Source organism: Oncorhynchus mykiss, chromosome 12, assembly GCF_013265735.2.
Source record: "Oncorhynchus mykiss isolate Arlee chromosome 12, USDA_OmykA_1.1, whole genome shotgun sequence".
Taxonomy (NCBI): domain Eukaryota; kingdom Metazoa; phylum Chordata; class Actinopteri; order Salmoniformes; family Salmonidae; genus Oncorhynchus; species Oncorhynchus mykiss.
Window position 1 is genome coordinate 93,513,713 of NC_048576.1, and position 27,566 is coordinate 93,541,278.

The following is a 27,566-nucleotide window of genomic DNA, read 5'->3' on the forward strand; positions in this document are numbered from 1 at the left end:
TACTCCATGTAGAGAACATTGTACAGAACAAGGAATAACCAAATGTCAATAACAAAACGTGCAGATAGAAACCTTATAGTTTCAAGCTCTCGCAGTATTTCCTGTTGTAGTGAAACCCCAACAAAAGAGAAGAGTCCTGTGTTTCATCATTAATACATAGAATATACTTTATTTTCTCTTCCTCTGGTGTGTGATTGTAACAAACAAACAAACTGACACAGCAGTGTGGGATCTGGATCAACTCATCTTGGTTTCTGGCTGTGCACAGCTGGGAATAGGATCCACCCAAACCTGTGACCTTTTCCCTTCGCTCCTCTCTAATACAGCCTGTCGTCTAAAAACACCTCTAGCTTTTCAGGACGGAAGCCCCACCTATTTACCTAAACCTCAGAGTGCAGGCAGAATCCGTGTTCCATCACAAATACATTCACACACACACAAAGAAAAACACTCAAACACAGGCTCACTGACTGAAAGGTTAAAAGGTGACCAATCAACAGTTTTTACACACAGTAATGCCGGTTCTAATACAGTACAAGGCCCAGAGACGATGACAACGCCCACAGAAAGGTCTGAATCTATGAACAAATGGGAGCCTGTTTCAGCAGGAGGCTCTTCGGCAGGACGTTCTGAGGCTCAGCCATAGAGTTAGAAAGAGGACTCATCTTAGTATCTGTGGTAGAAGCCCTCAATGGCAATGTCCATGCAGAAAACGGGCTACATACAGTACATCTATCTATCTAGTCTAACTCTATGGGCCCAGCTCTAAATGTGTTGCTTATTGGTTTCCTAGCCCAGGGAAGTGCTGCTGTTGGTTGGGTTGCTGTTACTGCTACAGTGTGACAGGAAAAGTGCTGCTGCTGTTTAAACAGGTTGCTGTTACTGCTTCAGTGTCTGAACAGGAAAATTGCTGCTGTTGGGTTGGTTGTGTGACTATGACATAGTGGGCCAATGCCTTTGCCCTTGTTAGCAAGACTAATTAGCCCTAGTTTTTTTTTTATCCTGATGATACCACTGGTTATATGGTTGATCTTAGCCTCAGTTACAACTCATGTTAGTCAACACTGGCAAGGATTTCATAAATTCCTAGATTAAGGACCAGAGCACAGGAGGTTGGTGGCACCTTAATTGGGAAGGACGGGCTCGTGGTAATGGCTGGAGCAGAATACCTGGAATGGTATCAAACACATGGTTTTAGCCATTATTCCAGCTGTTCCTCCCTCAGCAGCCTCCTGTGGACCAGAGGTAACCTAGATTACTGACCAGAGGTAACCTAGATTACTGACCAGAGGTAACCTAGATTACTGACCAGAGGTAACCTAGATTACTGACCAGAGGTAACCTAGATTACTGACCAGAGGTAACCTAGATTACTGACCAGAGGTAACCTAGATTACTGACCAGAGGTAACCCTCCTATATACTCCAAGTTATCCCCCTTTGTTATCTCAAAGCTGGGCTCTTTAACTCAAGGAAACATCACCCGGCTAGCCATCCTTTCCCTCTCCTCCTCCATGTCAGTACAGGATACCCACAGAGGCGGAGCTGCATGTAGGTTAGGAAGACGTTCCGGCTGCTGGATGAATAACACACTGTAAAGAGCTCATCTCTTCAGCAGTTGTCAGATCTATATTATGGAAGTGGAGACGGTCAAGATAAGAGTGCCGTGTTTGTAACGTGTGTGTAGTGAGTATCAGCATATGTCCGTTTGTGTATGTTGTGTGTGTGAGACAGTCAGTTTTTCACACCGGTGGCTCCGTTCTTCTCTCCATTGGCACCTGGCAGGGTGTAAGGCAAGGCGGGACCCTTTTTACTGGGCAGGGTCAAGGGCTGGCGGATGTTCAATCGGTCTTTCTCTGCCTCTGCATCTTCATCATAGCGGTCATCATCTTCTTCCGCCTCGCTCTGGCGGGGGGAGGAGTGGCGCGACAGAGACGGAGATGGGGGCACAGAGGCCGGTCTAGGGTAACGGAAACCTTGGGCCTGAAAAGAAAGGTTGGTGGGTTTTAGAGGGTACGACACAGACAACACACCATGGCTGTGTTTAGACAGGCAGACACATTCTGATGTGTAGTTCACCAATTGATCTTTTGACCAATCACGTCAGATGTATTTCAGATCTGATTGGCCAAAATACCAATTAGTTAAAAAAAGATCAGAATTGGGCTGGCTGTCTAAACACAGCCAGAGTAGCATAGCAGTATGTTGAATCTGACACTTTCTCATAAAATGAACGAATCCAGATTTATATCTTATTTCACATATGAAATAAACCAGGGGTGTCCAACTCAATTCCGTCAGGGTCGTGTCTGCTTTCTTTTGTTAGTTCCTTTCAAATTGTATCCAATGAGGACAGAGACAACCAGGTGAGGGGAGTGCCTAATTAATTACCTAAATTGATAAAGTACAAGGGAGGAAGGAAAACTTGCAGACACTCAGCCCTCCGGGTAATTGAGTAAACACCCCTGTTATAACCCCCAGCCCTCCAGGTAATTGAGTAAACACCCCTGTTATAACCCTCAGCCCTCCAGGTAATTGAGTAAACACCCCTGTTATAACCCCCAGCCCTCCAGGTAATTGAGTAAACACCCCTGTTATAACCCTCAGCCCTCCAGGTAATTGAGTAAACACCCCTGTTATAACCCCCAGCCCTCCAAGTAATTGAGTAAACACCCCTGTTATAACCCTCGGCCCTCCAGGTAATTGAGTAAACACCCCTGTTATAACCCTCAGCCCTCCAGGTAATTGAGTAAACACCCCTGTTATAACCCCCAGCCCTCCAGGTAATTGAGTAAACACCCCTGTTATAACCCCCAGCCCTCCAGGTAATTGAGTAAACACCCCTGTTATAACCCTCAGCCCTCCAGGTAATTGAGTAAACACCCCTGTTATAACCCTCAGCCCTCCAGGTAATTGAGTAAACACCCCTGTTATAACCCCCAGCCCTCCAGGTAATTGAGTAAACACCCCTGTTATAACCCCCAGCCCTCCAGGTAATTGAGTAAACACCCCTGTTATAACCCCCAGCCCTCCAGGTAATTGAGTAAACACCCCTGTTATAACCCCCAGCCCTCCAGGTAATTGAATAAACACCCCTGTTATAAAACAAGAAGAGTCCAACTACAAAGGTCCACTACAGCAGATTCCTACTGAGTGAATAAAGAACATGTTTTACTCATCTCCCCCGGGCACCATTAGGTACTAGGTGGTTTCCAACGGTGTAAAATTATTAAAAGTAAGTACCCATTGTTACCCAAAAGGAGGAAACAGCATCTCCTCTCCAGACAGACAGAGACAGACTTACAGTGTCAGAGTCATGAGGTTGGTAGAAGTAGGTATCTGGGAAGGCTTTAGCCAGGGCCATGTGACGAGCTGATATGTAATACTGAAGGAGAGAGGAGAGATGATAGTTATTAGTAGAACGGTTGACATTTCTTCTCTTGGTAAAGGTGAAAGTTCTCACCCTGCCCAGGTATCTCCAGTCCAGAAGGTCACTCAGGCGCTCGGTGCGGTTCCGCTGGATGATCCTGGCGCGCCGGCTCTGCTGACAGAACTGGAACAGGTACGACGTGAGCTGGTTACATGACTCATCAACCCCTCTGTACCGTCGATCAAGGATGTAGATTCCTGAGGTAGAGGACAACAGCATTAGTCAAATCTACTGGAGATCAGTTGGTAGAGAATGGCGTTTGTAATGCCAAAGGTTGTGGGTTCAATTCCCACTGGAACCACCCCATACGTACAACGTAACATGAATGACTGTCTCTTTGGATAAAAGCCTCATCTAAACGACATATTATACAGGGACCATTACTTATCTAAATGTAGAATGTTTAATCAGCCCCTTGGACGACACTTAACAACCTTGACTTGGACACATTCTGAACACACCGTATGCTGAGGGATCAGCTATGTGTTCCTCCATGAAGCAGCCAAACCCAGAGAGGTTGGTAGAGATTGAGGGGATCCCCATGACTGTACACTCAGCTGAGAAAGAGAGAGATTGAAGTAAATATACTTGTATATGCCATACAGCCAATGTACAAGACAACCATATCTCCATGGTTCATAGTATCTGTAAGAGTCTACCTGGTGGTTCATAGTATCTATAAGAGTCTACCTGGTGGTTCATAGTATCTATAAGAGTCTACCTGGTGGTTCATAGTATCTATAAGAGTCTACCTGGTGGTTCATAGTATCTATAAGAGTCTACCTGGTGGTTCATAGTATCTATAAGAGTCTACCTGGTGGTTCATAGTATCTATAAGAGTCTACCTGGTGGTTCATAGGTTCTATAAGAGTCTACCTGGTGGTTCATAGTATCTATAAGAGTCTACCTGGTGGTTCATAGTATCTATAAGAGTCTACCTGGTGGTTCATAGTATCTATAAGAGTCTACCTGGTGTATATCCCCACGGTTCATAGTAAGAGGGGAACACTCCAAGATGGCAGCCTCTTACAAACTCTTCATAATCCATCGGCAGGAGGGGAGAGGTGGAGGACAGGAACTCTGGGTGGAAGATCACCTAAAAGGATGATGGGAAACACAAATGAAGCAGGGGATGAGGACAGAGTTGACCAGATGAAAGAGATGCACTTCCACCATATTATTTACACCAGTTTTACAAGTCTTCCAATCAGTGCAGAAGAAGGTGAAGAGAGGAATTATTTTGAAGCAGTTGAACCCATTTGACCCCCAGCTCTGCAGCGGGCTGAGCAATGGTTTCTAGCCATGACTGGCCTGTGCATCAGTAGCAGGATAGTGTTATAGGAATGACATTTGTGTGACGGGAGGGACCAGAGCAGAGCACAGTGTGACGGCTATGTATTTGTAAAGTGTCAGTATAGCCCACATGCCATCTCACTAGCAAATGAGGACAATGGCAATGAGCCGTGTTTTTATCCTGGAGGATTGTTGCCATAGGCTATGTAACGTCGTCTCCGGCTGGAGCTGCCTAATACGTTTAATTATCAAATTATTTAAATGAATCAATCACTCTACCTTGACGCGGTCGGCAGAGCTGTTGAACAGGCCGATGCGGCGAATGCAAGTGAGGATGGGGTCGTTGCTGTCCTCCAGCATGTTGTGGGTACAGATGGGAGGCTGGCACTGCCTCTGGGTGGCAAAGATGGCACGCTTCATCATGGTGAAGTCGTCCTTACTCAGCATCTTGGACACGTCCGGCAACTGCCCACTAATGCAGCACAAAGGTAGATTTTACTAAGGGTGTAAAATACAAACAGGCACAAAGGTAGATTTTACTAAGGGTGTAAAATACAAACCAGCACAAAGGTAGATTTTACTAAGGGTGTAAAATACAAACCAGCACAAAAGCTCTGATGAAGGCCAAGAGGCAGACACATAAGCGTGAATCAAATGTGTGTGGGCTTCCCTTCTCTTTAACTAACACAAAGTAATTCATACAAACTGTCGTCTATAAGCTCTCTTACAGTAATAATGGTTTACAGGACAGTGATTCATATGGGTTTACAGGACAGTGATTCATATGGGTTTACAGGACAGTGATTCATATGGTTTACAGGACAGTGATTCATATGGGTTTACAGGACAGTGATTCATATGGGTTTACAGGACAGTGATTCATATGGGTTTACAGGACAGTGATTCATATGGGTTTACAGGACAGTGATTCATATGGGTTTACAGGACAGTGATTCATATGGGTTTACAGGACAGTGATTCATATGGGTTTACAGGACAGTGATTCATATGGGTTTACAGGACAGTGATTCATATGGGTTTACAGGACAGTGATTCATATGGGTTTACAGGACAGTGATTCATATGGGTTTACAGGACAGTGATTCATATGGGTTTACAGGACAGTGATTCATATGGGTTTACAGGACAGTGATTCATAGAGGTCCACTTACACCAGCAGTGATTCATATAGTTTCTTTCCGAAGCGTTCCTTCACTGTTTGAGCGGTATCCCTGCCATGAGGATGTCAAAACAAAGTCCAGTTATTAGTCACTAGAAATACATACGTTTTATTATTTTCTCACATGCCAGTGTCTCCCTCTGTGGCAGGAAACAGCCATGGTGGCGTTGTCATTACCAGAGCTGCTTCCTGACTGCTTGGCCTTTCAGCGTCTCCACGTTGAAGTTGTTGGTCCGCGCAGGCATGATGAAGAACGCAACGACAGTCACGTCGCTGTGGTTGACCTGGGGGAGAGAGAGGAGGCAGGGAGGGAGTAAATACCTGCAAGATTCTTGAATACATCCAACTAACCGACAGACAGGTAGACAATGGGTGTGTACACTCACACAGACACCCGGTCCATTCAGAAGGTATTCAGATCCCTTGACTTTTTACGTTACAGCCTTATTCTAAAATGGATTTTTTTTAAACACAATAACCCATAATGACAAAGTGAAAACAGGTTTTTGGAAATGTTTGCAAATCTATAAAAAAATATTTAAAAAAATACCTTATTTGAGAATAAACAGAAATACCTTATTTACATAAGTATTCAGACCCTTTGCTATGAGACTCAAAATTGAGCTCAGGTGCATCCTGTTTCTATTGATCATCCTAGAGATGTTTCTACAACTTGAAGTCCACATGTGGTAAATTCAATTGATTGGACCTGATTTGGAAAGGCACACACCTGTCTATAGAAGGACCCACAGTTTACAGTGCATGTCAGATCAAAAACCAAGCCATGAGGTCAAAGGAATTGTTTGTAGAGCTCTGAGACAGGATTCTCTGGTCTGATGAAACCAAGATTGAACTCTTTGGCCTGAATGCGAAGTGTCACGTCTGGAGGAAACCTGCCACCATCCCTACAGTGAAGAATGGTGGTGGCAGCATCCTGCTGTGGGGATGTTTTTCAGGGGCAGAGACTGGGAAACTAGTCAGGAACGAGGGAAAGATGAACGGAGCAAAGTACAGAGAGATCCTTGATGAAAACCTGCTCCAGAGCACTCTGGACGTCAGACTGGGGCAAAGATTCAACTTCCAACAGGACAACGACCCTAAACACACAGCCAAGTCAATGCAGGAGTGGCTTTGGGACAAGTCTCTGAATGTCCTTGAGTGGCCCAGGCAGAGCCCGGACTTGAACCAAATCAAACATCTCTGGAGAGACCTGAAAATAGCTGTGCAGCAACGCTCCCCATCCAACCTGACAAGAGTTTGAGAGGATCTCCAGAGAAGGATGGGAGAAACGTCCCAAATACAAGTGTGCCAAGCTTGTAGCGTCATACCCAAGAAGACTCGAGGCTGTAATCACTGCAAAAGGTGCTTCATAAAAGTACTGAGTAAAGTGTCTGAAGACTTATGTCAATTTGATATAATATTTTGTTGTTGTAATACATTTGCAAAAATGTCTAAAAACCTGTTTTTGATTTGTCATTATGGGGTATTGTGTGTAGATTAATGAGGGATTTTTTCCCAAATCAATTTTAGAATAAGGCAGTAACCTAACAAAATGTGGAAAAAGTTGAGGGGTCTGAATACTTTCCAAACGCACACACATTTTCTGATACACGTGTACACACACACACACACACAGTGCCGGACACGCACACACACAGCTTACTCTCAGTAGATAGTTGAGTCTGGCCAAAGCCTCCAAGAAGATATCAGCTCCTTTGTTGCTGAACTCATACCTCCCAGCGATGAACAGGAACAGACACTTGTCCAGGTTGAAGTCCAGGTGCCTGGCGGGTGGGACAACAACAACCATTCAAGATGAGACCATCACCTGACCACATGTCCAGACCAGGGTTGGGGTCAATTTCATTTCAATTCAGTCAATTCCAAAAGTAAACCGACATTCCATTTGCTTCTCCATGAGAATTGATATTGGAATTCAGGTTAATTCCTGAATTGAAATGGAACGGACCCCAACCCTCATCCAACCACATCATTCATTAATTCCCTTGTTCTCCATAATCAAGATTTAAATCATTAAAATGAAGGTTGGGGTATGTAGAATTTGATAACGAGATTGAGAATCTTAGCAAATTAAAGAAAACTACGACAAACTATATTTTGACATTTGTTTAATTAGTCCACTGTTGATACAGTCTCAAAATGTCAGCATGTTGTCATTGTCAGCAATGTCAAGTTTTTTTTTTGGTGTTGTTCCCCTTTAATTCAGGTGAGCACCAGCCAGACAGTTGTGTTTGGCTAACTGTGTTTCTGTAGTCACTTGTGATGCAGTTTTCAAAACAATGGTCACTGGATTGGTGCAAATCATAATGATTCTGCCAGGTAGGTTAGGTTTGCCAGATAGGTTACTTTGTATCGACCTTTTAAGTGTCTTTCCATTTACCCCAAAACGGTTAGACGCTCATTAGCACCGCTAACGGCTAAGCCCACAGCAGGGCTTGACATTCTGGTAAATGTGCGAGACACTGGGCCAGTGCCAACTGAAAGCTACTGGCCCGAAGAAAAAAATAAAAGATCTGACAGCAGGTGATTTTATATTTAATTTGTGGGCTGAGTAAGTCGCCTTACAGGGTTCATACAGACATCGGAAAGTCAAATTCAAGGACTTTAAATTATTTTTTTTAAGCACTTAAATTGTAGGCAAATTTTGAAGGAGCTACATTGTCAAATTTGTAATAGCCTATAGAAGAAGACAATTCCCCCCAAAGCGTTTCCACTATGAATAATGCATTCTGTTTTTAATAGGCCTAACCAATAGTATTATGCATTGACATTCACAAAACTTTTACATTCTAAAATGTCACAATAATGTGGACATTGCCTGACTAAATAGACAGCATGCTCCTGACACAAACACAACAACGTGTCTGTACATGTGGTAGCTAGTCGGTCTCACCAAAATAAATAAGTGAACCTACTAATCGAGTCAGTTAAGAACAAATTCTTATTTCCAACACCGGCCAAACTACCTTTGTATAGAAAACCAAGTTGAAGCAAACATAATAACCGCATAGGGTTTTACCGCAACAGGCTTCAATTGAAACAGCGGGAAACAAACGAAAGCACCTGAATCTCAAAAACTGATCAGAAATTCAATCACGTAATAATTCTATTGGAGCAGTAGAAGTTGTAAATCGGCTACCATAACCAATGACTTCAACAACCAAATAGTGGAGAAGAAATATCTGATTTTCAAGGTAGGCTATTCCATGACTGATTTTGTGCATCGCCAACAAGAACGTTTTACCTTGGTTGCATACCCATTCTGGCCTTAGCATTTACTGCTAGATATAACTTGTAACATCTTTCCTACTGCTTTCCTCAACACAACAACCAGCTGTTTCAGAGCTGCGCGTTCTTTCTGCGCATCAGATCATCTATAGGCCGTGTGCAGAGCGAGTGATAAATAACCGACATAACGAACGAAAAGCTTTGGGAATCCATTTTTTTAAATAAATTATATAGCCTAGATTAAAAATAGCATTATTAAAATGTGTTTTCCACTGGCCAGGGGGCCACTGATGGAGGGTTTCTAAACCTCCCCTGTATGTCAAGTCCTGACACACACAGACAGGGGCATTCCCGTGACGATGTTGCCTCTTCAGAAACTTGATTTATTTTTGGTCAGTTGCACATTACTGTTTGAATAAATCATGATAAAAAAAGATATGTAACTGGCACCCTTGCGACCAAAACATGTGTTGCACTGTTATGGCCACAGTATCAAACCCTGAAAATGATAGTGTCAATAAGGTTCAAGCAACAGGCTGTTTCTATGGTTGTCTATTAATACGACAGGTAACACTCCCATCACTGGGCAAAAACGGGTTAAATTAACATTGTTTCCACATCATTTAAACAAAACAAATGTGATAATGTTGAATCAACAAAAAAATAGGGAATGTCTTATTTTTTTCACCCAACTTTGAACCTACATCCAATGTGATGGTGATCATGTTTTGTTGAAGTCACATTAGTTGACAACTCAACATAATGACAATCAAAAATAGACATTGAAATGACATCTGTGCCCAGTGGGTCAGCAGTATGTATATATAGTATATTTGTGTTTGGGTGGTGACCCCACTGACCCATAGAAGTGACCTCTGATGAACTCCTGGATACGGTTCTTGCTCTGGGCGTGCAGGTTCTGGAACTCATGCATGGCAGAGAACTTCTTCACGTTCAGCCCGTTAGGGGTGATTATGTCTGTGGGGTGGCGGGGGAGAAGGAGAGAGAGGGAGAACAGGAAAGGGAGAGAGAGAGAGAGAGAGAGAGAACAGGAGACAGAGAGGTAGAGATAACAAGAGAAGAGAGGTAGAGAAAGAACAGGAGATGAGGGGTAGAGATAACAAGAGAGGAGAGGTAGAGATAACAGAAGAGGTTAGCCAGACAGTCAACTAAGAACAAACAAAGAGGTTAAAAAAACAGAGAGACTTGACAGGAATTCCTGTGACAGACATGCACACACACACCTGGTTTCCTCTTGAGCAGGTGCTCTGCCTCAACGGCTGTGATCTGAGAGACGGTGGTGAAAACATGAGCGCAGCGTGCCGCTGTCCTCTCCAGACAATACCGATGGTAGATCTGTCTATCCCCCGCCTCCTTATCCACGTTGAACTGAGACAGAGAGGACAATTCCAAATCGTCAATTCCACTCACCAAGACCTACTATGAGCTAAAGTTTATTGAATAAGTAACATGAAAAAAAAAGTATTCTCAATTATTTTTGATCATAAAACAAAGCCTATCTGATCTAGAGTAGTGGCTGTGGTGAAGAGGCTGGGAGACACTGACCCACAACGTTCAGCAGTTGTGGGCCAAGTAAATAGCACATCAACTAAGTGTTTCACTGTTTTAGTGGAGCAATCCAGGGTCGATGAAACAGGACAGACTAGATGCTAAAAACCAACATGCTAAAAATGCTAAGGTCCTGCCCGCCCCACCTTCCACACACTTGCGTAACTCTGGAAGCATCAGATTGGTATCATCAGTCTGGTAACAGTTCTCCACTAACTCTAGAAGCATCAGATTGGTATCAGTATGGTAACAGTTCTCCACTAACTCTAGAAGCATCAGATTGGTATCAGTATGGTAACAGTCCTCCACTAACTCTAAAAGCATCAGATTGGTATCATCAGTCTGGTAACAGTTCTCCACTAACTCTAGAAGCATCAGATTGGTATCAGTATGGTAACAGTTCTCCACTAACTCTAGAAGCATCAGATTGGTATCAGTATGGTAACAGTTCTCCACTAACTCTAGAAGCATCAGATTGGTATCAGTATGGTAACAGTTCTCCACTAACTCTAGAAGCATCAGATTGGTATCATCAGTCTGGTAACAGTTCTCCACTAACTCTAGAAGCATCAGATTGGTATCAGTATGGTAACAGTTCTCCACTAACTCTAGAAGCATCAGATTGGTATCATCTGGTAACAGTTCTCCACTAACTCTAGAAGCATCAGCTTGGTATCATCTGGTAACAGTTCCCTTTCAGATCTACACTAGTGAATACTAAGTAGGGGACTAGGGGTTGATTTAAGATCAGGGCAAAAGATACTAGCTAGGGTGATACAACTGACCTTCAAACAACCTAGAATGACCCACAACGCTTACTGTGAGGTCAGTTACCTGTGAATGATGGTGAAGATGCACAAAGACAGAGCAATCAGAACAAAGTAAACATGACATCCCAACCCTGACCAACACACACCACAGATCATGACATCACCACATGTGTACACACAAACACACAGATACACTCACATCGGCGAGGTTGTTGTAGAAGTCCACGCTGCCGGCACACAGGTAGCGTCCCAGCAGGGTGGCGTGGGTGGTGAAGATGGTTGCCACGGGCAACTGTCTTTGTCTACACAGCGCCAAGCCCAGGCCTGCCAGCCACTCATGGAAATGGGCCAGGATATGGGGAGGCTCCTCACACTGCGCTGCATACTGGAAGAAGACAATGTGGGGTTAATATAATGGGCCAGCATACTGGAGGAAGACAATGTGGGGTTAATATAATGGGCCAGCATTCTGGAGGAAGACAATGTGGGGTTAATATAATGGGCCAGCATTCTGGAGGAAGACAATGTGGGGTTAATATAATGGTCCAGCATACTGGAGGAAGACAATGTGGGGTTAATATAATGGTCCAGCATACTGGAGGAAGACAATGTGGGGTTAATATAATGGGCCAGCATACTGGAGGAAGACAATGTGGGGTTAATATAATGGGCCAGCATACTGGAGGAAGACAATGTGGGGTTAATATAATGGGCCAGCATTCTGGAGGAAGACAATGTGGGGTTAATATAATGGGCCAGCATACTGGAGGAAGACAATGTGGGGTTAATATAATGGGCCAGTATTCTGGAGGAAGACAATGTGGGGTTAATATAATGGGCCAGCATTCTGGAGGAAGACAATGTGGGGTTAATATAATGGGCCAGCATTCTGGAGGAAGACAATGTGGGGTTAATACGGAACCTTATACGGAATACTGTTACTAATGAATTGTAAACTTGAACTGACACAAGCCATTATTAATCTGGCTAGAACAGTGGTCGCCAACCGGTCGATCGCGATCTTCAAAACATTCCTAGTCGATGAAATACTTCTGTAGAAAAGCCAACGAACGATAAAGTATTGCACTCCTTTTTTAGATCGTGTTGAGCTGTTGCTGGTAGGTGCACTTGATTCAAAAGTCCTGCGCACCGGGTAAACAAAGTGTTCCCATGAGACAAACTCTGCATACCCGGCAAATCTGTGACTAAATCAAGTGCACCAAGTGCCCAATCGGAAAGCTCAAATCACCGTGAATCACTTTTAAAACCACGACAACCGAGACTGTCAACGAATACAGCAAAGAGCTGCTGTTTTTATGAGTGTTGAAGTTTCTATTCAGCTCTGTCACTATTAGAAAACGCACATCTCTGTACTTCCACTCAGGCTGCAGCTGTAATGAAAGAGTAGCCAAGTATCAACAGCCCTGCCTTTTATTATTATTAGCAGCTCGTCCTGTCCATTTTAATATTATGGAATATTTCACTTTCTCTGGTCACAGGAACATCATGAATTTGTTTATGAGGCAGATGCGGTGCGACCGAGTTTCGCCATCAGGTGGAAGACGGTGTCCCCTCTCTCTGGTCAGTCTCACCGGAGGAAAGGAAGGAGAGAGCAGAGATCGTGAGAGGTGGTTGGGAAAAATAGTTTTGAACGGTCATCTAACCCAGAATTCCAAGTCGGAAACTCTGGCATCTTTCTAGAGCTCCGACTTTTCGACCTGAAGATCATTGACGTGGTGATTTGGCCTCGTTGACCATCAGCTGCAGGTACCATCAGTCCAGTAAAATAAAAAAGCCTTGTTGACCATCAGCTGCAGGTACCATCAGTCCAGTAAAATAAAAAAGCCTTGTTGACCATCAGCTGCAGGTACCATCAGTCCAGTAAAATAAAAAAGCCTCGTTGACCATCAGATGCAGGTACCATCAGTCCAGTAAAATAAAAAAGCCTCGTTGACCATCAGCTGCAGGTACCATCAGTCCGGTAAAATAAAAAAGCCTCGTTGACCATCAGCTGCAGGTACCATCAGTCCAGTAAAATAAAAAAGCCTCGTTGACCATCAGCTGCAGGTACCATCAGTCCGGTAAAATAAAAAAGCCTCGTTGACCATCAGCTGCAGGTACCATCAGTTCAGTAAAATAAAAAAGCCTCGTTGACCATCAGCTGCAGGTACCATCAGTCCAGTAAAATAAAAAAGCCTCGTTGACCATCAGCTGCAGGTACCATCAGTCCAGTAAAATAAAAAAGACAATTATTTAAATTCATGCTTCACAGTGACTCACAACTGCTAAACCAACTGATCTATTTTGTTATCAAAGCTCGAGTTTTGAAATATGGTCTGATTAACAATATTGGCAGGCCAATCATATAGCCTGTATTCTGTGATAATGTATAAGGCCTACTGCCCAAACCTCATTCCTACAAAACTGTTTGTGTGAGGTTAATGTAAAAAATAAATCTGAGCAGTAGATCTCAGCTTGCTTTTTGACTGCGAAAGTGATCTTGACTCAGAAAAGGTTGGCAACTACTGGGCTAGAACCACCTACTTATAACAGTGAGCAGTATGTAGGCCACGCCCCCCTTATCCCCATTCAACCCATTATCCCTGACCCTCTGTGGCAGCAACCCACCTCTCCCAGTAACCCATTATCCCTGACAGCAACCTACCTCTCCTAGTAACCCATTATCCCTTACCCTCCCTGACAGCAACCTACCTCTCCTAGTAACCCATTATCCCTGACAGCAACCTACTTCTCCCAGTAACCCATTATCCCTGACCCTCCCTGACAGCAACCTACCTCTCCTAGTAACCCATTATCCCTGACCCTCCCTGACAGCAACCTACCTCTCCTAGTAACCCATTATCCCTGACCCTCTGTGGCAGCAACCCACCTCTCCTAGTAACCCATTATCCCTGACCCTCCCTGGCAGCAACCCACCTCTCCTAGTAACCCATTATCCCTGACAGCAACCTACCTCTTCCAGTAACCCATTATCCCTGACCCTCCCTGGCAGCAACCCACCTCTCCTAGTAACCCATTATCCCTGGCAGCAACCCACCTCTCATAGTAACCCATTATCCCTGGCAGCAACCCACCTTACCCAGTAACCCATTATCCCTTACCCTCCCTGACAGCAACCTACCTCTCCTAGTAACCCATTATCCCTGACAGCAACCCACCTCTCCCAGTAACCCATTATCCCTGACCCTCCCTGGCAGCAACCCACCTCTCCTAGTAACCCATTATCCCTGACCCTCCCTGGCAGCAACCCACCTCTCCTAGTAACCCATTATCCCTGACAGCAACCCACCTCTCCTAGTAACCCATTATCCCTGGCAGCAACCCACCTCTCATAGTAACCCATTATCCCTGACAGCAACCCACCTTACCCAGTAACCCATTATCCCTTACCCTCCCTGACAGCAACCTACCTCTCCTAGTAACCCATTATCCCTGACAGCAACCCACCTCTCCCAGTAACCCATTATCCCTGACCCTCCCTGGCAGCAACCCACCTCTCCTAGTAACCCATTATCCCTGACCCTCCCTGGCAGCAACCCACCTCTCCTAGTAACCGATTATCCCTGACCCTCCCTGACAGCAACCCACATCTCCTAGTAACCCATTATCCCTGACAGCAACCCACCTCTCCTAGTAACCCATTATCCCTGACAGCAACCCATCTCTCCTAGTAACCCATTACCCCTGACAGCAACCCACCTCTCCCAGTAACCCATTATCCCTGACCCTCCCTGACAGCAACCCACCTCTCCCAGTAACCCATTATCCCTGACAGCAACCCACCTCTCCTAGTAACCCATTATCCTTGACAGCAACCCACCTCTCCTAGTAACCCATTATCCCTGACCCTCCCTGACAGCAACCCACCTCTCCTAGTAACCCATTATCCCTGACAGCAACCTACCTTTCCCAGTAACGCATTATCCCTGACCCTCCCTGACAGCAACCTACCTCTCCTAGTAACCCATTATCCCTGACAGCAACCCACCTCTCCCAGTAACCCATTATCCCTGACCCTCCCTGGCAGCAACCCACCTCTCCTAGTAACCCATTATCCCTGACCCTCCCTGGCAGCAACCCACCTCTCCTAGTAACCGATTATCCCTGACCCTCCCTGACAGCAACCCACATCTCCTAGTAACCCATTATCCCTGACAGCAACCCACCTCTCCTAGTAACCCATTATCCCTGACAGCAACCCATCTCTCCTAGTAACCCATTACCCCTGACAGCAACCCACCTCTCCCAGTAACCCATTATCCCTGACCCTCCCTGACAGCAACCCACCTCTCCCAGTAACCCATTATCCCTGACAGCAACCCACCTCTCCTAGTAACCCATTATCCTTGACAGCAACCCACCTCTCCTAGTAACCCATTATCCCTGACCCTCCCTGACAGCAACCCACCTCTCCTAGTAACCCATTATCCCTGACAGCAACCTACCTTTCCCAGTAACGCATTATCCCTGACCCTCCCTGACAGCAACCCACCTCTCCTAGTAACCCATTATCCCTGACAGCAACCCACCTCTCCTAGTAACCCATTATCCCTGACCCTCTGTGGCAGCAACCCACCTCTCCTAGTAACTCATTAACCCTGACCCTCCCTGGCAGCAACCCACCTCCCCTAGTAACCCATTATCCCTGACCCTCCCTGGCAGCAACCCACCTCCCAGTAACCCATTATCCCTGACCCTCCCTGGCAGCAACCCACCTCCCCTAGTAACCCATTATCCCTGACAGCAACCCACCTCTCCTAGTAACCCATTATCCCTGACCCTCTGTGGCAGCAACCCACCTCTCCTAGTAACTCATTATCCCTGACCCTCCCTGGCAGCAACCCACCTCCCCTAGTAACCCATTATCCCTGACCCTCCCTGGCAGCAACCCACCTCCCCTAGTAACCCATTATCCCTGACCCTCCCTGGCAGCAACCCACCTCCCCTAGTAACCCATTATCCCTGACCCTCCCTGACAGCAACCCACCTCCCCTAGTAACCCATTATCCCTGACCCTCTGTGGCAGCAACCCACCTCTCCTAGTAACCAGGCGGTCAAGAAGCCAAAGAGGACGGCATCGTTGGCCTCGCGGTCGAACCAGGGCACCCCGATAGAGAAGTTGTCCCACAACTCTTTTTTCCACTTATCCAGGTTCCACGCAGTAAACGCCACATCTATCAGCACCACGTATGGACTGCCCTCAATCAGCCAACGACCAAAGTACACCTGGAGTGAAGGGAGAGGGAGAGAGAGAAAGGGTGAGAAAGAGACTGGGGTCAGTGTTTTTAAAGTAGCTTGCTAACCAGGCAGGTGCTGTTAGCCATAGTGTTGCAACACAACTAGCATATTTTCAATGTGGTCACAGTCTGGACATAGAGTGTTTGACATGTATATGTTTATTTGTTGTGGCCCAGTACAGAGAATTAAAAGACCATTTCCTGTTGTTTATACCATAAAGAACTGGGAGCTTACACAATGATTTACACATATGTTCCACAACTTCCAGTCCTGAAGTGAGGACGATTAGAGCACAGTATCGCTCTCATCCAATCAAATGATCTGACCTCACTACACAGGGCTTTCCCATGGTGCACTGCACTGCTATGACAATGCACACCTAGAATGCCAAAGAGTGACTCAGTATGGCACACACACTTACACATATTAACTACACATGCACACTACACACACGCTACAGACTGCCTACCAGAAATAGACAGCAGTGTGTGTGACACTGATACAGCCTTTAACCTTTTAACAGAAATACCAGAGATTAGAACGACAGGGACAGAGAGTGAAGGATAGAGTGAAATAAATACAGAGAGAAGGAGGGACACTGTGTGTTTGTGTGTGTGTGGACGTGTTCAACTATACTTGTGGGGACCAGAAGTAAACAAATGTATTTGACAAACTGGGGACATTTTGTTAGTCCCCACAAGGTCAAATACTATTTCTAGGCAGTTTAGGGTTAAGGTTAGAATTAGTGCTCGGGTTAGAATTAAGTTTAGGGTTAGGAACTAGGGTTAGGTTAGGTTTGTGGGTTAAGGTTAGAATTAGTGCTCGGGTTAGAATTAAGTTTAGGGTTAGGAACTAGGGTTAGGTTAGGTTTGTGGGTTAAGGTTAGAATTAGTGCTCGGGTTAGAATTAAGTTTAGGGTTAGGAACTAGGGTTAGGGTTAGGGAAAATATGATTTTGAATGGAACTGACTTGTGTGTCCCCACAAGGTTAGTTATACAAGACTGTGTGTGTGTGTGTCCTGGGGAAAGGCCAATGCCATGGACCAGTGTTAGGTGGGGTCTTGGGGTGCACAGGGGCTTCTGAGGCAAGGTTGACGTCATGAGGTAACTGATCAAACCTTTTTAAAAACTGAAGGACACTGCTTAGAAATGCCTAAAATGGAATAATACTGCTTTTAACCCCATCATAATCCCCCAAAAAACTTCAATTGCAAGGACGTGAATAAGTTATGTACTGCTAATGTTTTTTTCTATTGTTGTCAACGTCACGATGGAGAACCAATGGTAGTTCAGGAAGCTGCACACACACAGGCTAGTTGAGGTACCAATTCTAATTAGAAACTTCACACTGGGTTCTAAAAAGCACATTTTATTCTCATGGATTTATGCTCCTTTGTTGCTAATGTTACATGCAGCTCCTTTAAAGCGACAATCTGCAGTTTGGCAAAAAGCTGAGGGGTGGGGCTGGGGAAATGTAACCACTGTCAAACTCAGACAGAACTATGGACTGACCATCCATGATATCACACTGATAGTTTTAACCATGTTTGATTTATATGGTGTTTGTTTATATTTACAAACATTGGAGTAAATCAAGCGTATATTTTGGGTTGTGGTGGGGTACGACAGTTAAACTAAGCTCATGAGGCTTTTAAATAAGTTATATTCTTAAAGAATCAAAAATGGATGAAGCAACTGCAGATTTCCCCTTTAAGTACTTTAACAGTGCCAGCAAACTGGTGTGGGTCTCTGTGCGGGTCTCTGTGCGGGTCTCTGTGCGGGTCTGTACCTTACATCCACTGGAATTCATCTTGTCTATGGCTCTCTTAAGGGCAGGGTTGGTGGGCTCAATCAGCTCCACCTGGGTACGGACGTTACTCTCCACGTACGGACCAACCAGGAAATAGTTTTCTCCCCATTCCTCTGCCGTCAGACGGGCTTTGGTCTGGATCACTGTGTAAATCCCACCAACTGCACAGAGGCACGAACCAAGAGTTATTACTAATATACTGTCGTTACACAGAGAACCAAGAGTTATTACTAATATACTGTCGTTACACACAGAACCAAGAGTTATTAAACACAGAACCAAGAGTTATTACTAATATACTGTCATTACACAGAGAACCAAGAGTTATTACTAATATACTGTCATTACACAGAGAACCAAGAGTTATTACTAATATACTGTCATTACACACAGAACCAAGAGTTATTACTAATATACTGTCGTTACACACAGAACCAAGAGTTATTACTAATATACTGTCGTTACACACAGAACCAAGAGTTATTACACACAGAACCAAGAGTTACTACTAATATACTGTCGTTACACACAGAACCAAGAGTTATTACTAATATACTGTCGTTACACACAGAACCAAGAGTTATTACTAATATACTGTCATTACACACAGAACCAAGAGTTATTACTAATATACTGTCGTTACACACAGAACCAAGAGTTATTACTAATATACTGTCATTACACACAGAACCAAGAGTTATTACTAATATACTGTCGTTACACACAGAACCAAGAGTTATTACTAATATACTGTCATTACACACAGAACCAAGAGTTATTACTAATATACTGTCGTTACACACAGAACCAAGAGTTATTACTAATATACTGTCGTTACACACAGAACCAAGAGTTATTACTAATATACTGTCATTACACACAGAACCAAGAGTTATTACTAATATACTGTCGTTACACACAGAACCAAGAGTTATTACTAATATACTGTCGTTACACACAGAACCAAGAGTTATTATTACACACAGAACCAAGAGTTATTACTAATATACTGTCATTACACACAGAACCAAGAGTTATTACTAATATACTGTCGTTACACACAGAACCAAGAGTTATTACTAATATACTGTCGTTACACACAGAACCAAGAGTTATTACACACAGAACCAAGAGTTATTACTAATATACTGTCGTTACACACAGAACCAAGAGTTATTACTAATATACTGTCGTTACACACAGAACCAAGAGTTATTACTAATATACTGTCGTTACACACAGAACCAAGAGTTATTATTACACACAGAACCAAGAGTTATTACTAATATACTGTCATTACACACAGAACCAAGAGTTATTACTAATATACTGTCATTACACACAGAACCAAGAGTTATTACTAATATACTGTCGTTACACACAGAACCAAGAGTTATTACTAATATACTGTCGTTACACACAGAACCAAGAGTTATTACACACAGAACCAAGAGTTATTACTAATATACTGTCGTTACACACAGAACCAAGAGTTATTATTACACACAGAACCAAGAGTTATTACTAATATACTGTCGTTACACACAGAACCAAGAGTTATTATTACACACAGAACCAAGAGTTATTACTAATATACTGTCGTTACACACAGAACCAAGAGTTATTATTACACACAGAACCAAGAGTTATTACTAATATACTGTCGTTACACACAGAACCAAGAGTTATTACTAATATACTGTCGTTACACACAGAACCAAGAGTTATTACTAATATACTGTCGTTACACACAGAACCAAGAGTTATTATTACACACAGAACCAAGAGTTATTACTAATATACTGTCGTTACACACAGAACCAAGAGTTATTATTACACACAGAACCAAGAGTTATTACTAATATACTGTCGTTACACACAGAACCAAGAGTTATTACTAATATACTGTCATTACACACAGAACCAAGAGTTATTACTAATATACTGTCGTTACACACAGAACCAAGAGTTATTACTAATATACTGTCGTTACACACAGAACCAAGAGTTATTACTAATATACTGTCATTACACACAGAACCAAGAGTTATTACTAATATACTGTCGTTACACACAGAACCAAGAGTTATTACTAATATACTGTCGTTACACACAGAACCAAGAGTTATTACTAATATACTGTCATTACACACAGAACCAAGAGTTATTACTAATATACTGTCGTTACACACAGAACCAAGAGTTATTATTACACACAGAACCAAGAGTTATTACTAATATACTGTCGTTACACACAGAACCAAGAGTTATTACTAATATACTGTCGTTACACACAGAACCAAGAGTTATTACTAATATACTGTTGTCACACACAGAACCAAGAGTTATTACTAATATACTGTCGTTACACACAGAACCAAGAGTTATTACACACAGAAGCAAGAGTTACTACTAATATACTGTCGTTACACACAGAACCAAGAGTTATTAAACACAGAACCAAGAGTTATTACTAATATACTGTCATTACACAGAGAACCAAGAGTTATTACTAATATACTGTCATTACACACAGAACCAAGAGTTATTACTAATATACTGTCGTTACACACAGAACCAAGAGTTATTATTACACACAGAACCAAGAGTTATTACTAATATACTGTCATTACACACAGAACCAAGAGTTATTATTACACACAGAACCAAGAGTTATTACTAATATACTGTCATTACACACAGAACCAAGAGTTATTATTACACACAGAACCAAGAGTTATTACTAATATACTGTCATTACACACAGAACCAAGAGTTATTACTAATATACTGTCGTTACACACAGAACCAAGAGTTATTACTAATATACTGTCATTACACACAGAACCAAGAGTTATTACTAATATACTGTCATTACACACAGAACCAAGAGTTATTACTAATATACTGTTGTTACACACAGAACCAAGAGTTATTACTAATATACTGTCATTACACACAGAACCAAGAGTTATTACTAATATACTGTCGTTACACACAGAACCAAGAGTTATTACTAATATACTGTCGTTACACACAGAACCCAGAGTTATTACTAATATACTGTCGTTACACACAGAACCAAGAGTTATTACTAATATACTGTCGTTACACACAGAACCAAGAGTTATTACTAATATACTGTCATTACACACAGAACCAAGAGTTATTACACACAGAACCAAGAGTTATTACTAATATACTGTCATTACACACAGAACCAAGAGTTATTACTAATATACTGTCGTTACACACAGAACCCAGAGTTATTACTAATATACTGTCGTTACACACAGAACCAAGAGTTATTACTAATATACTGTCATTACACACAGAACCAAGAGTTATTACACACAGAACCAAGAGTTATTACTAATATACTGTCATTACACACAGGACCAATAGTTATTATTACACACAGAACCAAGAGTTATTATTACACACAGAACCAAGAGTTATTACACACAGAACCAAGAGTTATTACACACAGAACCAAGAGTTATTACTAATATACTGTCATTACACAGAGAACCAAGAGTTATTACTAATATACTGTCGTTACACACAGAACCAAGAGTTATTACTAATATACTGTCATTACACACAGAACCAAGAGTTATTACTAATATACTGTCGTTACACACAGAACCAAGAGTTATTACTAATATACTGTCATTACACACAGAACCAAGAGTTATTACTAATATACTGTCATTACACAGAGAACCAAGAGTTATTACTAATATACTGTCATTACACACAGAACCAAGAGTTATTACTAATATACTGTCATTACACACAGAACCAAGAGTTATTACTAATATACTGTCATTACACACAGAACCCAGAGTTATTACTAATATACTGTCGTTACACAGAGAACCAAGAGTTATTACTAATATACTGTCGTCACACACACAGTGATACCTTTGTTGGCCACCTCCCATGCGATCTCGAAGAGGACAGCATCCTCCAGGTCAAACTCCTCATCCCACTCCTCCAACCCCGACAGGGAGGTGATGGACAGGCTGCGAGCCAGAGGCATGCTGGGAAAGAACAACAACACACATGGTTTAGACATGTCATCAGAGACACACATTGTTTTTTGGAAGGAAGGGTATATTCAGCTGGCAGAGCTAAAATAGCTGAAGATGTAGTTAGACATGGGGGTCATCATTGAGGTGGAAAAGTTACCATTGGTTAGGAGTAGAGTCAGTGAGGTTAAGGGGTGAGGGTGAAAAGTTACCATTGGTTAGGAGTAGAGTCAGTGAGGTTAAGGGGTGAGGTTGAAAAGTTACCATTGGTTAGGAGTAGAGTCAGTGAGGTTAAGGGGTGAGGTTGAAAAGTTACCATTGGTTAGGAGTAGAGTCAGTGAGGTTAAGGGGTGAGGTTGAAAAGTTACCATTGGTTAGGAGTAGAGTCAGTGAGGTTAAGGGGTGAGGTTGAAAAGTTACCATTGGTTAGGAGTAGAGTCAGTGAGGTTAAGGGGTGAGGTTGAAAAGTTACCATTGGTTAGGAGTAGAGTCAGTGAGGTTAAGGGGTGAGGTTGAAAAGTTACCATTGGTTAGGAGTAGAGTCAGTGAGGTTAAGGGGTGAGGTTGAAAAGTTACCATTGGTTAGGAGTAGAGTCAGTGAGGTTAAGGGGTGAGGTTGAAAAGTTACCATTGGTTAGGAGTAGAGTCAGTGAGGTTAAGGGGTGAGGTTGAAAAGTTACCATTGGTTAGGAGTAGAGTCAGTGAGGTTAAGGGGTGAGGGTGAAAAGTTACCATTGGTTAGGAGTAGAGTCAGTGAGGTTAAGGGGTGAGGTTGAAAAGTTACCATTGGTTAGGAGTAGAGTCAGTGAGGTTAAGGGGTGAGGTTGAAAAGTTACCATTGGTTAGGAGTAGAGTCAGTGAGGTTAAGGGGTGAGGTTGAAAAGTTACCATTGGTTAGGAGTAGAGTCAGTGAGGTTAAGGGGTGAGAGTGAAAAGTTACCATTGGTTAGGAGTAGAGTCAGTGAGGTTAAGGGGTGAGGTTGAAAAGTTACCATTGGTTAGGAGTAGAGTCAGTGAGGTTAAGGGGTGAGGTTGAAAAGTTACCATTGGTTAGGAGTAGAGTCAGTGAGGTTAAGGGGTGAGGTTGAAAAGTTACCATTGGTTAGGAGTAGAGTCAGTGAGGTTAAGGGGTGAGCTTGAAAAGTTACCATTGGTTAGGAGTAGAGTCAGTGAGGTTAAGGGGTGAGGTTGAAAAGTTACCATTGGTTAGGAGTAGAGTCAGTGAGGTTAAGGGGTGAGGTTGAAAAGTTACCATTGGTTAGGAGTAGAGTCAGTGAGGTTAAGGGGTGAGGTTGAAAAGTTACCATTGGTTAGGAGTAGAGTCAGTGAGGTTAAGGGGTGAGGTTGAAAAGTTACCATTGGTTAGGAGTAGAGTCAGTGAGGTTAAGGGGTGAGGTTGAAAAGTTACCATTGGTTAGGAGTAGAGTCAGTGAGGTTAAGGGGTGAGGTTGAAAAGTTACCATTGGTTAGGAGTAGAGTCAGTGAGGTTGAAAAGTTACCATTGGTTAGGAGTAGAGTCAGTGAGGTTAAGGGTTTAAGTGAATGTGTGCTCACTTTCCAGCATTTTTACATATCAGTTTATTTTACCTTTATTTAACCAGGCAAGTCAGTTAAGAACAAATTCTTATTTTCAATGACGGCCTAGGAACAGTGGGTTAACTGCCTGTTCAGGGGCAGAACGACGGATTTTGACCTTGTCAACTCGGGGATTTGATTTTGCCACCTGCCTCTAAGCGCTAGGCCACCTGCCTCTAAGCGCTAGGCCACCTGCCTCTAAGCGCTAGGCCACCTGCCTCTAAGCGCTAGGCCACCTGCCTCTAAGCGCTAGGCCACCTGCCTCTAAGCGCTAGGCCACCTGCCTCTAAGCGCTAGGCCACCTGCCTCTAAGCGCTAGGCCACCTGCCTCTAAGCGCTAGGCCACCTGCCTCTAAGCGCTAGGCCACCTGCCTCTAAGCGCTAGGCCACCTGCCTCTAAGCGCTAGGCCACCTGCCTCTAACCGCTAGGCCACCTGCCTCTAACCGCTAGGCCACCTGGCACCCAGATTGCTAAGACCATTGAGAGAGTGGATGGTTACAACTACCTCAGTACACTCAGCTTAGAGAGAACTGGGACGTCGTGGTCTAAATATATGCCAGTCAAAAATGATTATTTATATTTTATTTCACTTGCTCCCCACACCCCCTCAATGGTAATTTAGTCTGCTGCTCTCCCTATGGTCCCCCCCCCCCCGACAGTCTTTACTCTGCCTCCACCCCCTCAATGGTAATTTAGTCTGCTGCTCTCCCTATGGTCCCCCCCCCGACAGTCTTTACTCTGCCTCCACCCCCTCAATGGTAATTTAGTCTGCTGCTCTCCCCATGCCCCCCCCCCCTGCCTCCACCCCAATGGACATGTATTTATTCATCACTGCTACAGTTGTTACTGTGTTCCTATCTATGCTGCTATAGTCTATGTGGCGGGGGATATATATATATATATACACACATATAATCACACACACACACACCTCTCTCTCGTGGGACTTTTTCCACATTGCTTGCTCTTTGGGGATTTTAGGCTGGGTATCTGTAGAAGTATTTGTGTCAGCCGCTGATGTCAAAAGGGATTTATTAAATACATTTGATTGACTGAGTCACTGGTCTACATTGCAAACTGAGAAGGCTGGATAAAAATGACGTCAGAATGGGAGAGTTGGTTTATGTTCAAATGAGATGTTGAGACCAGGATATCGGTTGGAGAGCAGCTGGGCAGCTGAGTGTTTGGCAATCTCCTTCACAGCCCAAAGAACTGCCAGACTGGCACACACCTTCAGTCTTTAAAAAGCCAATGAGAAGAGGCTGTTCCAACTAGCTCCTCTGTGTCTTATGGGGTTCTAGGAGTGTGCGTGAGAATGAGAGAGACAATATGCAGTGTTGTGTGTGTGCATATGGGTGTGTGAGAGAGAATGTGATTTGTGTGGTGTGTGTGTGTGTGTGAGTGCGTGAGTGTGATCTGTTTGTGTGTGAGAGAGAGAGTGAAATATTTGTGGAAGTACAGTCATCAACTGTAATGTAAAGTAGTGGAAGACAAGAGGGGGAAGGTAGAAGAGGTGGGGGGAGGGAGAGGAAGAGAGGGAAGGTAGAAGAGGTGGAGGGAGGGAGAGGAACAGAGAGGGAAGGTAGAAGAGGTGAAGGGAGGGAGAGGAAGAGAGAGGGAAGGTAGAAGAGGTGGGGGAAGGGAGAGGAAGAGAGAGGGAAGGTAGAAGAGGTGGAGGGAGGGAGAGGAACAGAGAGGGAAGGTAGAAGAGGTGAAGGGAGGGAGAGGAAGAGAGAGGGAAGGTAGAAGAGGTGGGGGGAGGAAGAGGACGAGGAAGAGAGGGAAGGTAGAAGAGGTGGAGGGAGGGAGAGGATGAGGAAGAGAGGGAAGGTAGAAGAGGTGGAGGGAGGGAGAGGACAAGGAAGAGAGGGAAGGTAGAAGAGATGGAGGGAGGAAGAGGACGAGGAAGAGGGGGGTAAGGTAGAAGAGGTGGAGGGAGGGAGAGGACGAGGACGAGAGAGGGAAGGTAGAAGAGGTGAAGGGAGGGAGAGGATGAGAGAGGTGCAGGTGGGCTCTGAGTAGAGCCTAGGACCAGGAAGTTACTACACTATTTTAGTGACATGTTCTGACCAGACAATCCTGTCATGCCAGAAAAATACTGAATGTGACACACACCCCTCAGCTTCTGTGAAATAGCTTGGACAACAAACGATGCTGGTGACACACAGCACCATGATGAAATATTGCAGGGTGATTTACGACACTAGTTGCAGCAACCCAAGTCTGGTTGACTGTTGGCATGCTGTGGCTCGGGCAAAACCAACTCCCATGGTTTCAGACTGTTGTTGGAAATGTAGAGACATTTCATATAGAGCAGGTCATAATACTGTAGTGTAACAAACACACTTGTGATGACCGAGAGAATGTTATCCACCTTTTTTCTCTCTCTCACACATTTGATGAATGATAGAGCTGTAAAAGACAGATGAGACCCACTCAGCCAGGGCAGGGTAATATATATCATACATGATAGCCTGTCACACTGACCATGTCTGAGGCTACTTTCTCTTCCTGACTATGAATGAAGTCCATTATACATCCTAAAGAAGCCTGTAGGGCTGCCTGGGAACAGGTTGATGCTACTAGTACTGTCTGAGGCTACTTTCTCTTCCTGACTATGAATGAAGTCCATTATACATCCTAAAGAAGCCTGTAGGGCTGCCTGGGAACAGGTTGATGCTACTAGTACTGTCTGAGGCTACTTTCTCTTCCTGACTATGAATGAAGTCCATTATACATCCTAAAGAAGCCTGTAGGGCTGCCTGGGAACAGGTTGATGGCTACTAGTACTGTCCGAGGCCTCCTCTTCGCTCGTGCCGCTCAGTCACACCTCCAACACAGACACACACACTGCAGCAGCGAACAACACACTATCATTTATAAATATGAAACACCGCTTTGTTACTAATAATGATAACAATGTAACGTGTTTACTGTCATCCGTTACATTGCGACGACACACTGTATCAGGAAAGACTGCTTGCCCAGCCAGAACACAGTTTGACTATGACAGCAAACACATCGCGATGCAGACGACGCTCTCTTAACCTCGGCAATAATACACGTCCTCATAGGCTATACGTTCCAGAAAACATGGAATTATCATCAACCCCACTGAAGTGGTGAAGGTTACTTACCCTAAACCGGTGTCGTACCAAGTTCGGTAAAGCAAGCTATGGCAGCGTTATCATCTGTTTCAATCAATCAACAAAAAAACTTGAGATAGCAGAGGGGGCGGAAGCCTCATGCGAATGCTGGAGATTCACATTGGTTTAATGCACAGTATGTCATGTTGATGGACAAAATGAAATAACGTCTGTGTGCGGATTACTGCACGTAAGGGGGCGGGGTTGTATCGGCTAAAGTACCGCCCTTTTCACATTATTCATGAGATGGCG

General features: G+C 43.8%; 1 protein-coding gene across 5 annotated transcripts; it reads right to left on the minus strand.

Moving 5' to 3' along the window:
- Positions 1-141: 141 nt before the first annotated feature.
- LOC110487423 (glycogen [starch] synthase, muscle) lies at positions 142-27,490 on the minus strand. Of its 5 annotated transcripts, none has more exons than XR_005035207.1 (17): positions 27,306-27,490; positions 22,486-22,604; positions 18,538-18,719; positions 16,546-16,737; positions 11,690-11,875; positions 10,396-10,540; positions 10,012-10,129; positions 7,566-7,686; positions 6,080-6,186; positions 5,895-5,954; positions 5,002-5,194; positions 4,399-4,525; positions 3,891-3,986; positions 3,463-3,626; positions 3,304-3,384; positions 1,412-1,982; positions 142-1,273 (listed from the first exon to the last, which is right to left on the minus strand). XR_005035207.1 is itself a non-coding variant. In XM_036939245.1 (16 exons), the coding sequence occupies exons 2-16, from the start codon at positions 22,601-22,603 to the stop codon at positions 1,734-1,736; spliced, it is 2,139 nt and encodes a 712-aa protein (XP_036795140.1). In that variant the 5' UTR covers position 22,604; positions 27,306-27,490; the 3' UTR covers positions 142-1,733. The 5 variants fall into 5 exon arrangements, 1 of the variants encoding a protein (XP_036795140.1); XR_005035205.1 differs by having other exon boundaries at positions 142-1,296; XR_005035204.1 differs by having other exon boundaries at positions 142-1,319.
- Positions 27,491-27,566: the final 76 nt, after the last annotated feature.

Coding starts and splice junctions, on each gene's coding strand:
- LOC110487423 (XM_036939245.1), bottom strand. CDS start 22,603: ATGCCTCTGGCTCGCAGCCTGTCCATCACCTCCCTGTCGGGGTTGGAG. Junction 10,130..10,395: donor CCTGCTCAAGAGGAAACCAG/GTGTGTGTGTGC, acceptor GCCACCCCACAG/ACATAATCACCCCTAACGGG. Junction 3,627..3,890: donor AGCTGATCCCTCAGCATACG/GTGTGTTCAGAA, acceptor CCTCTACCTCAG/GAATCTACATCCTTGATCGA.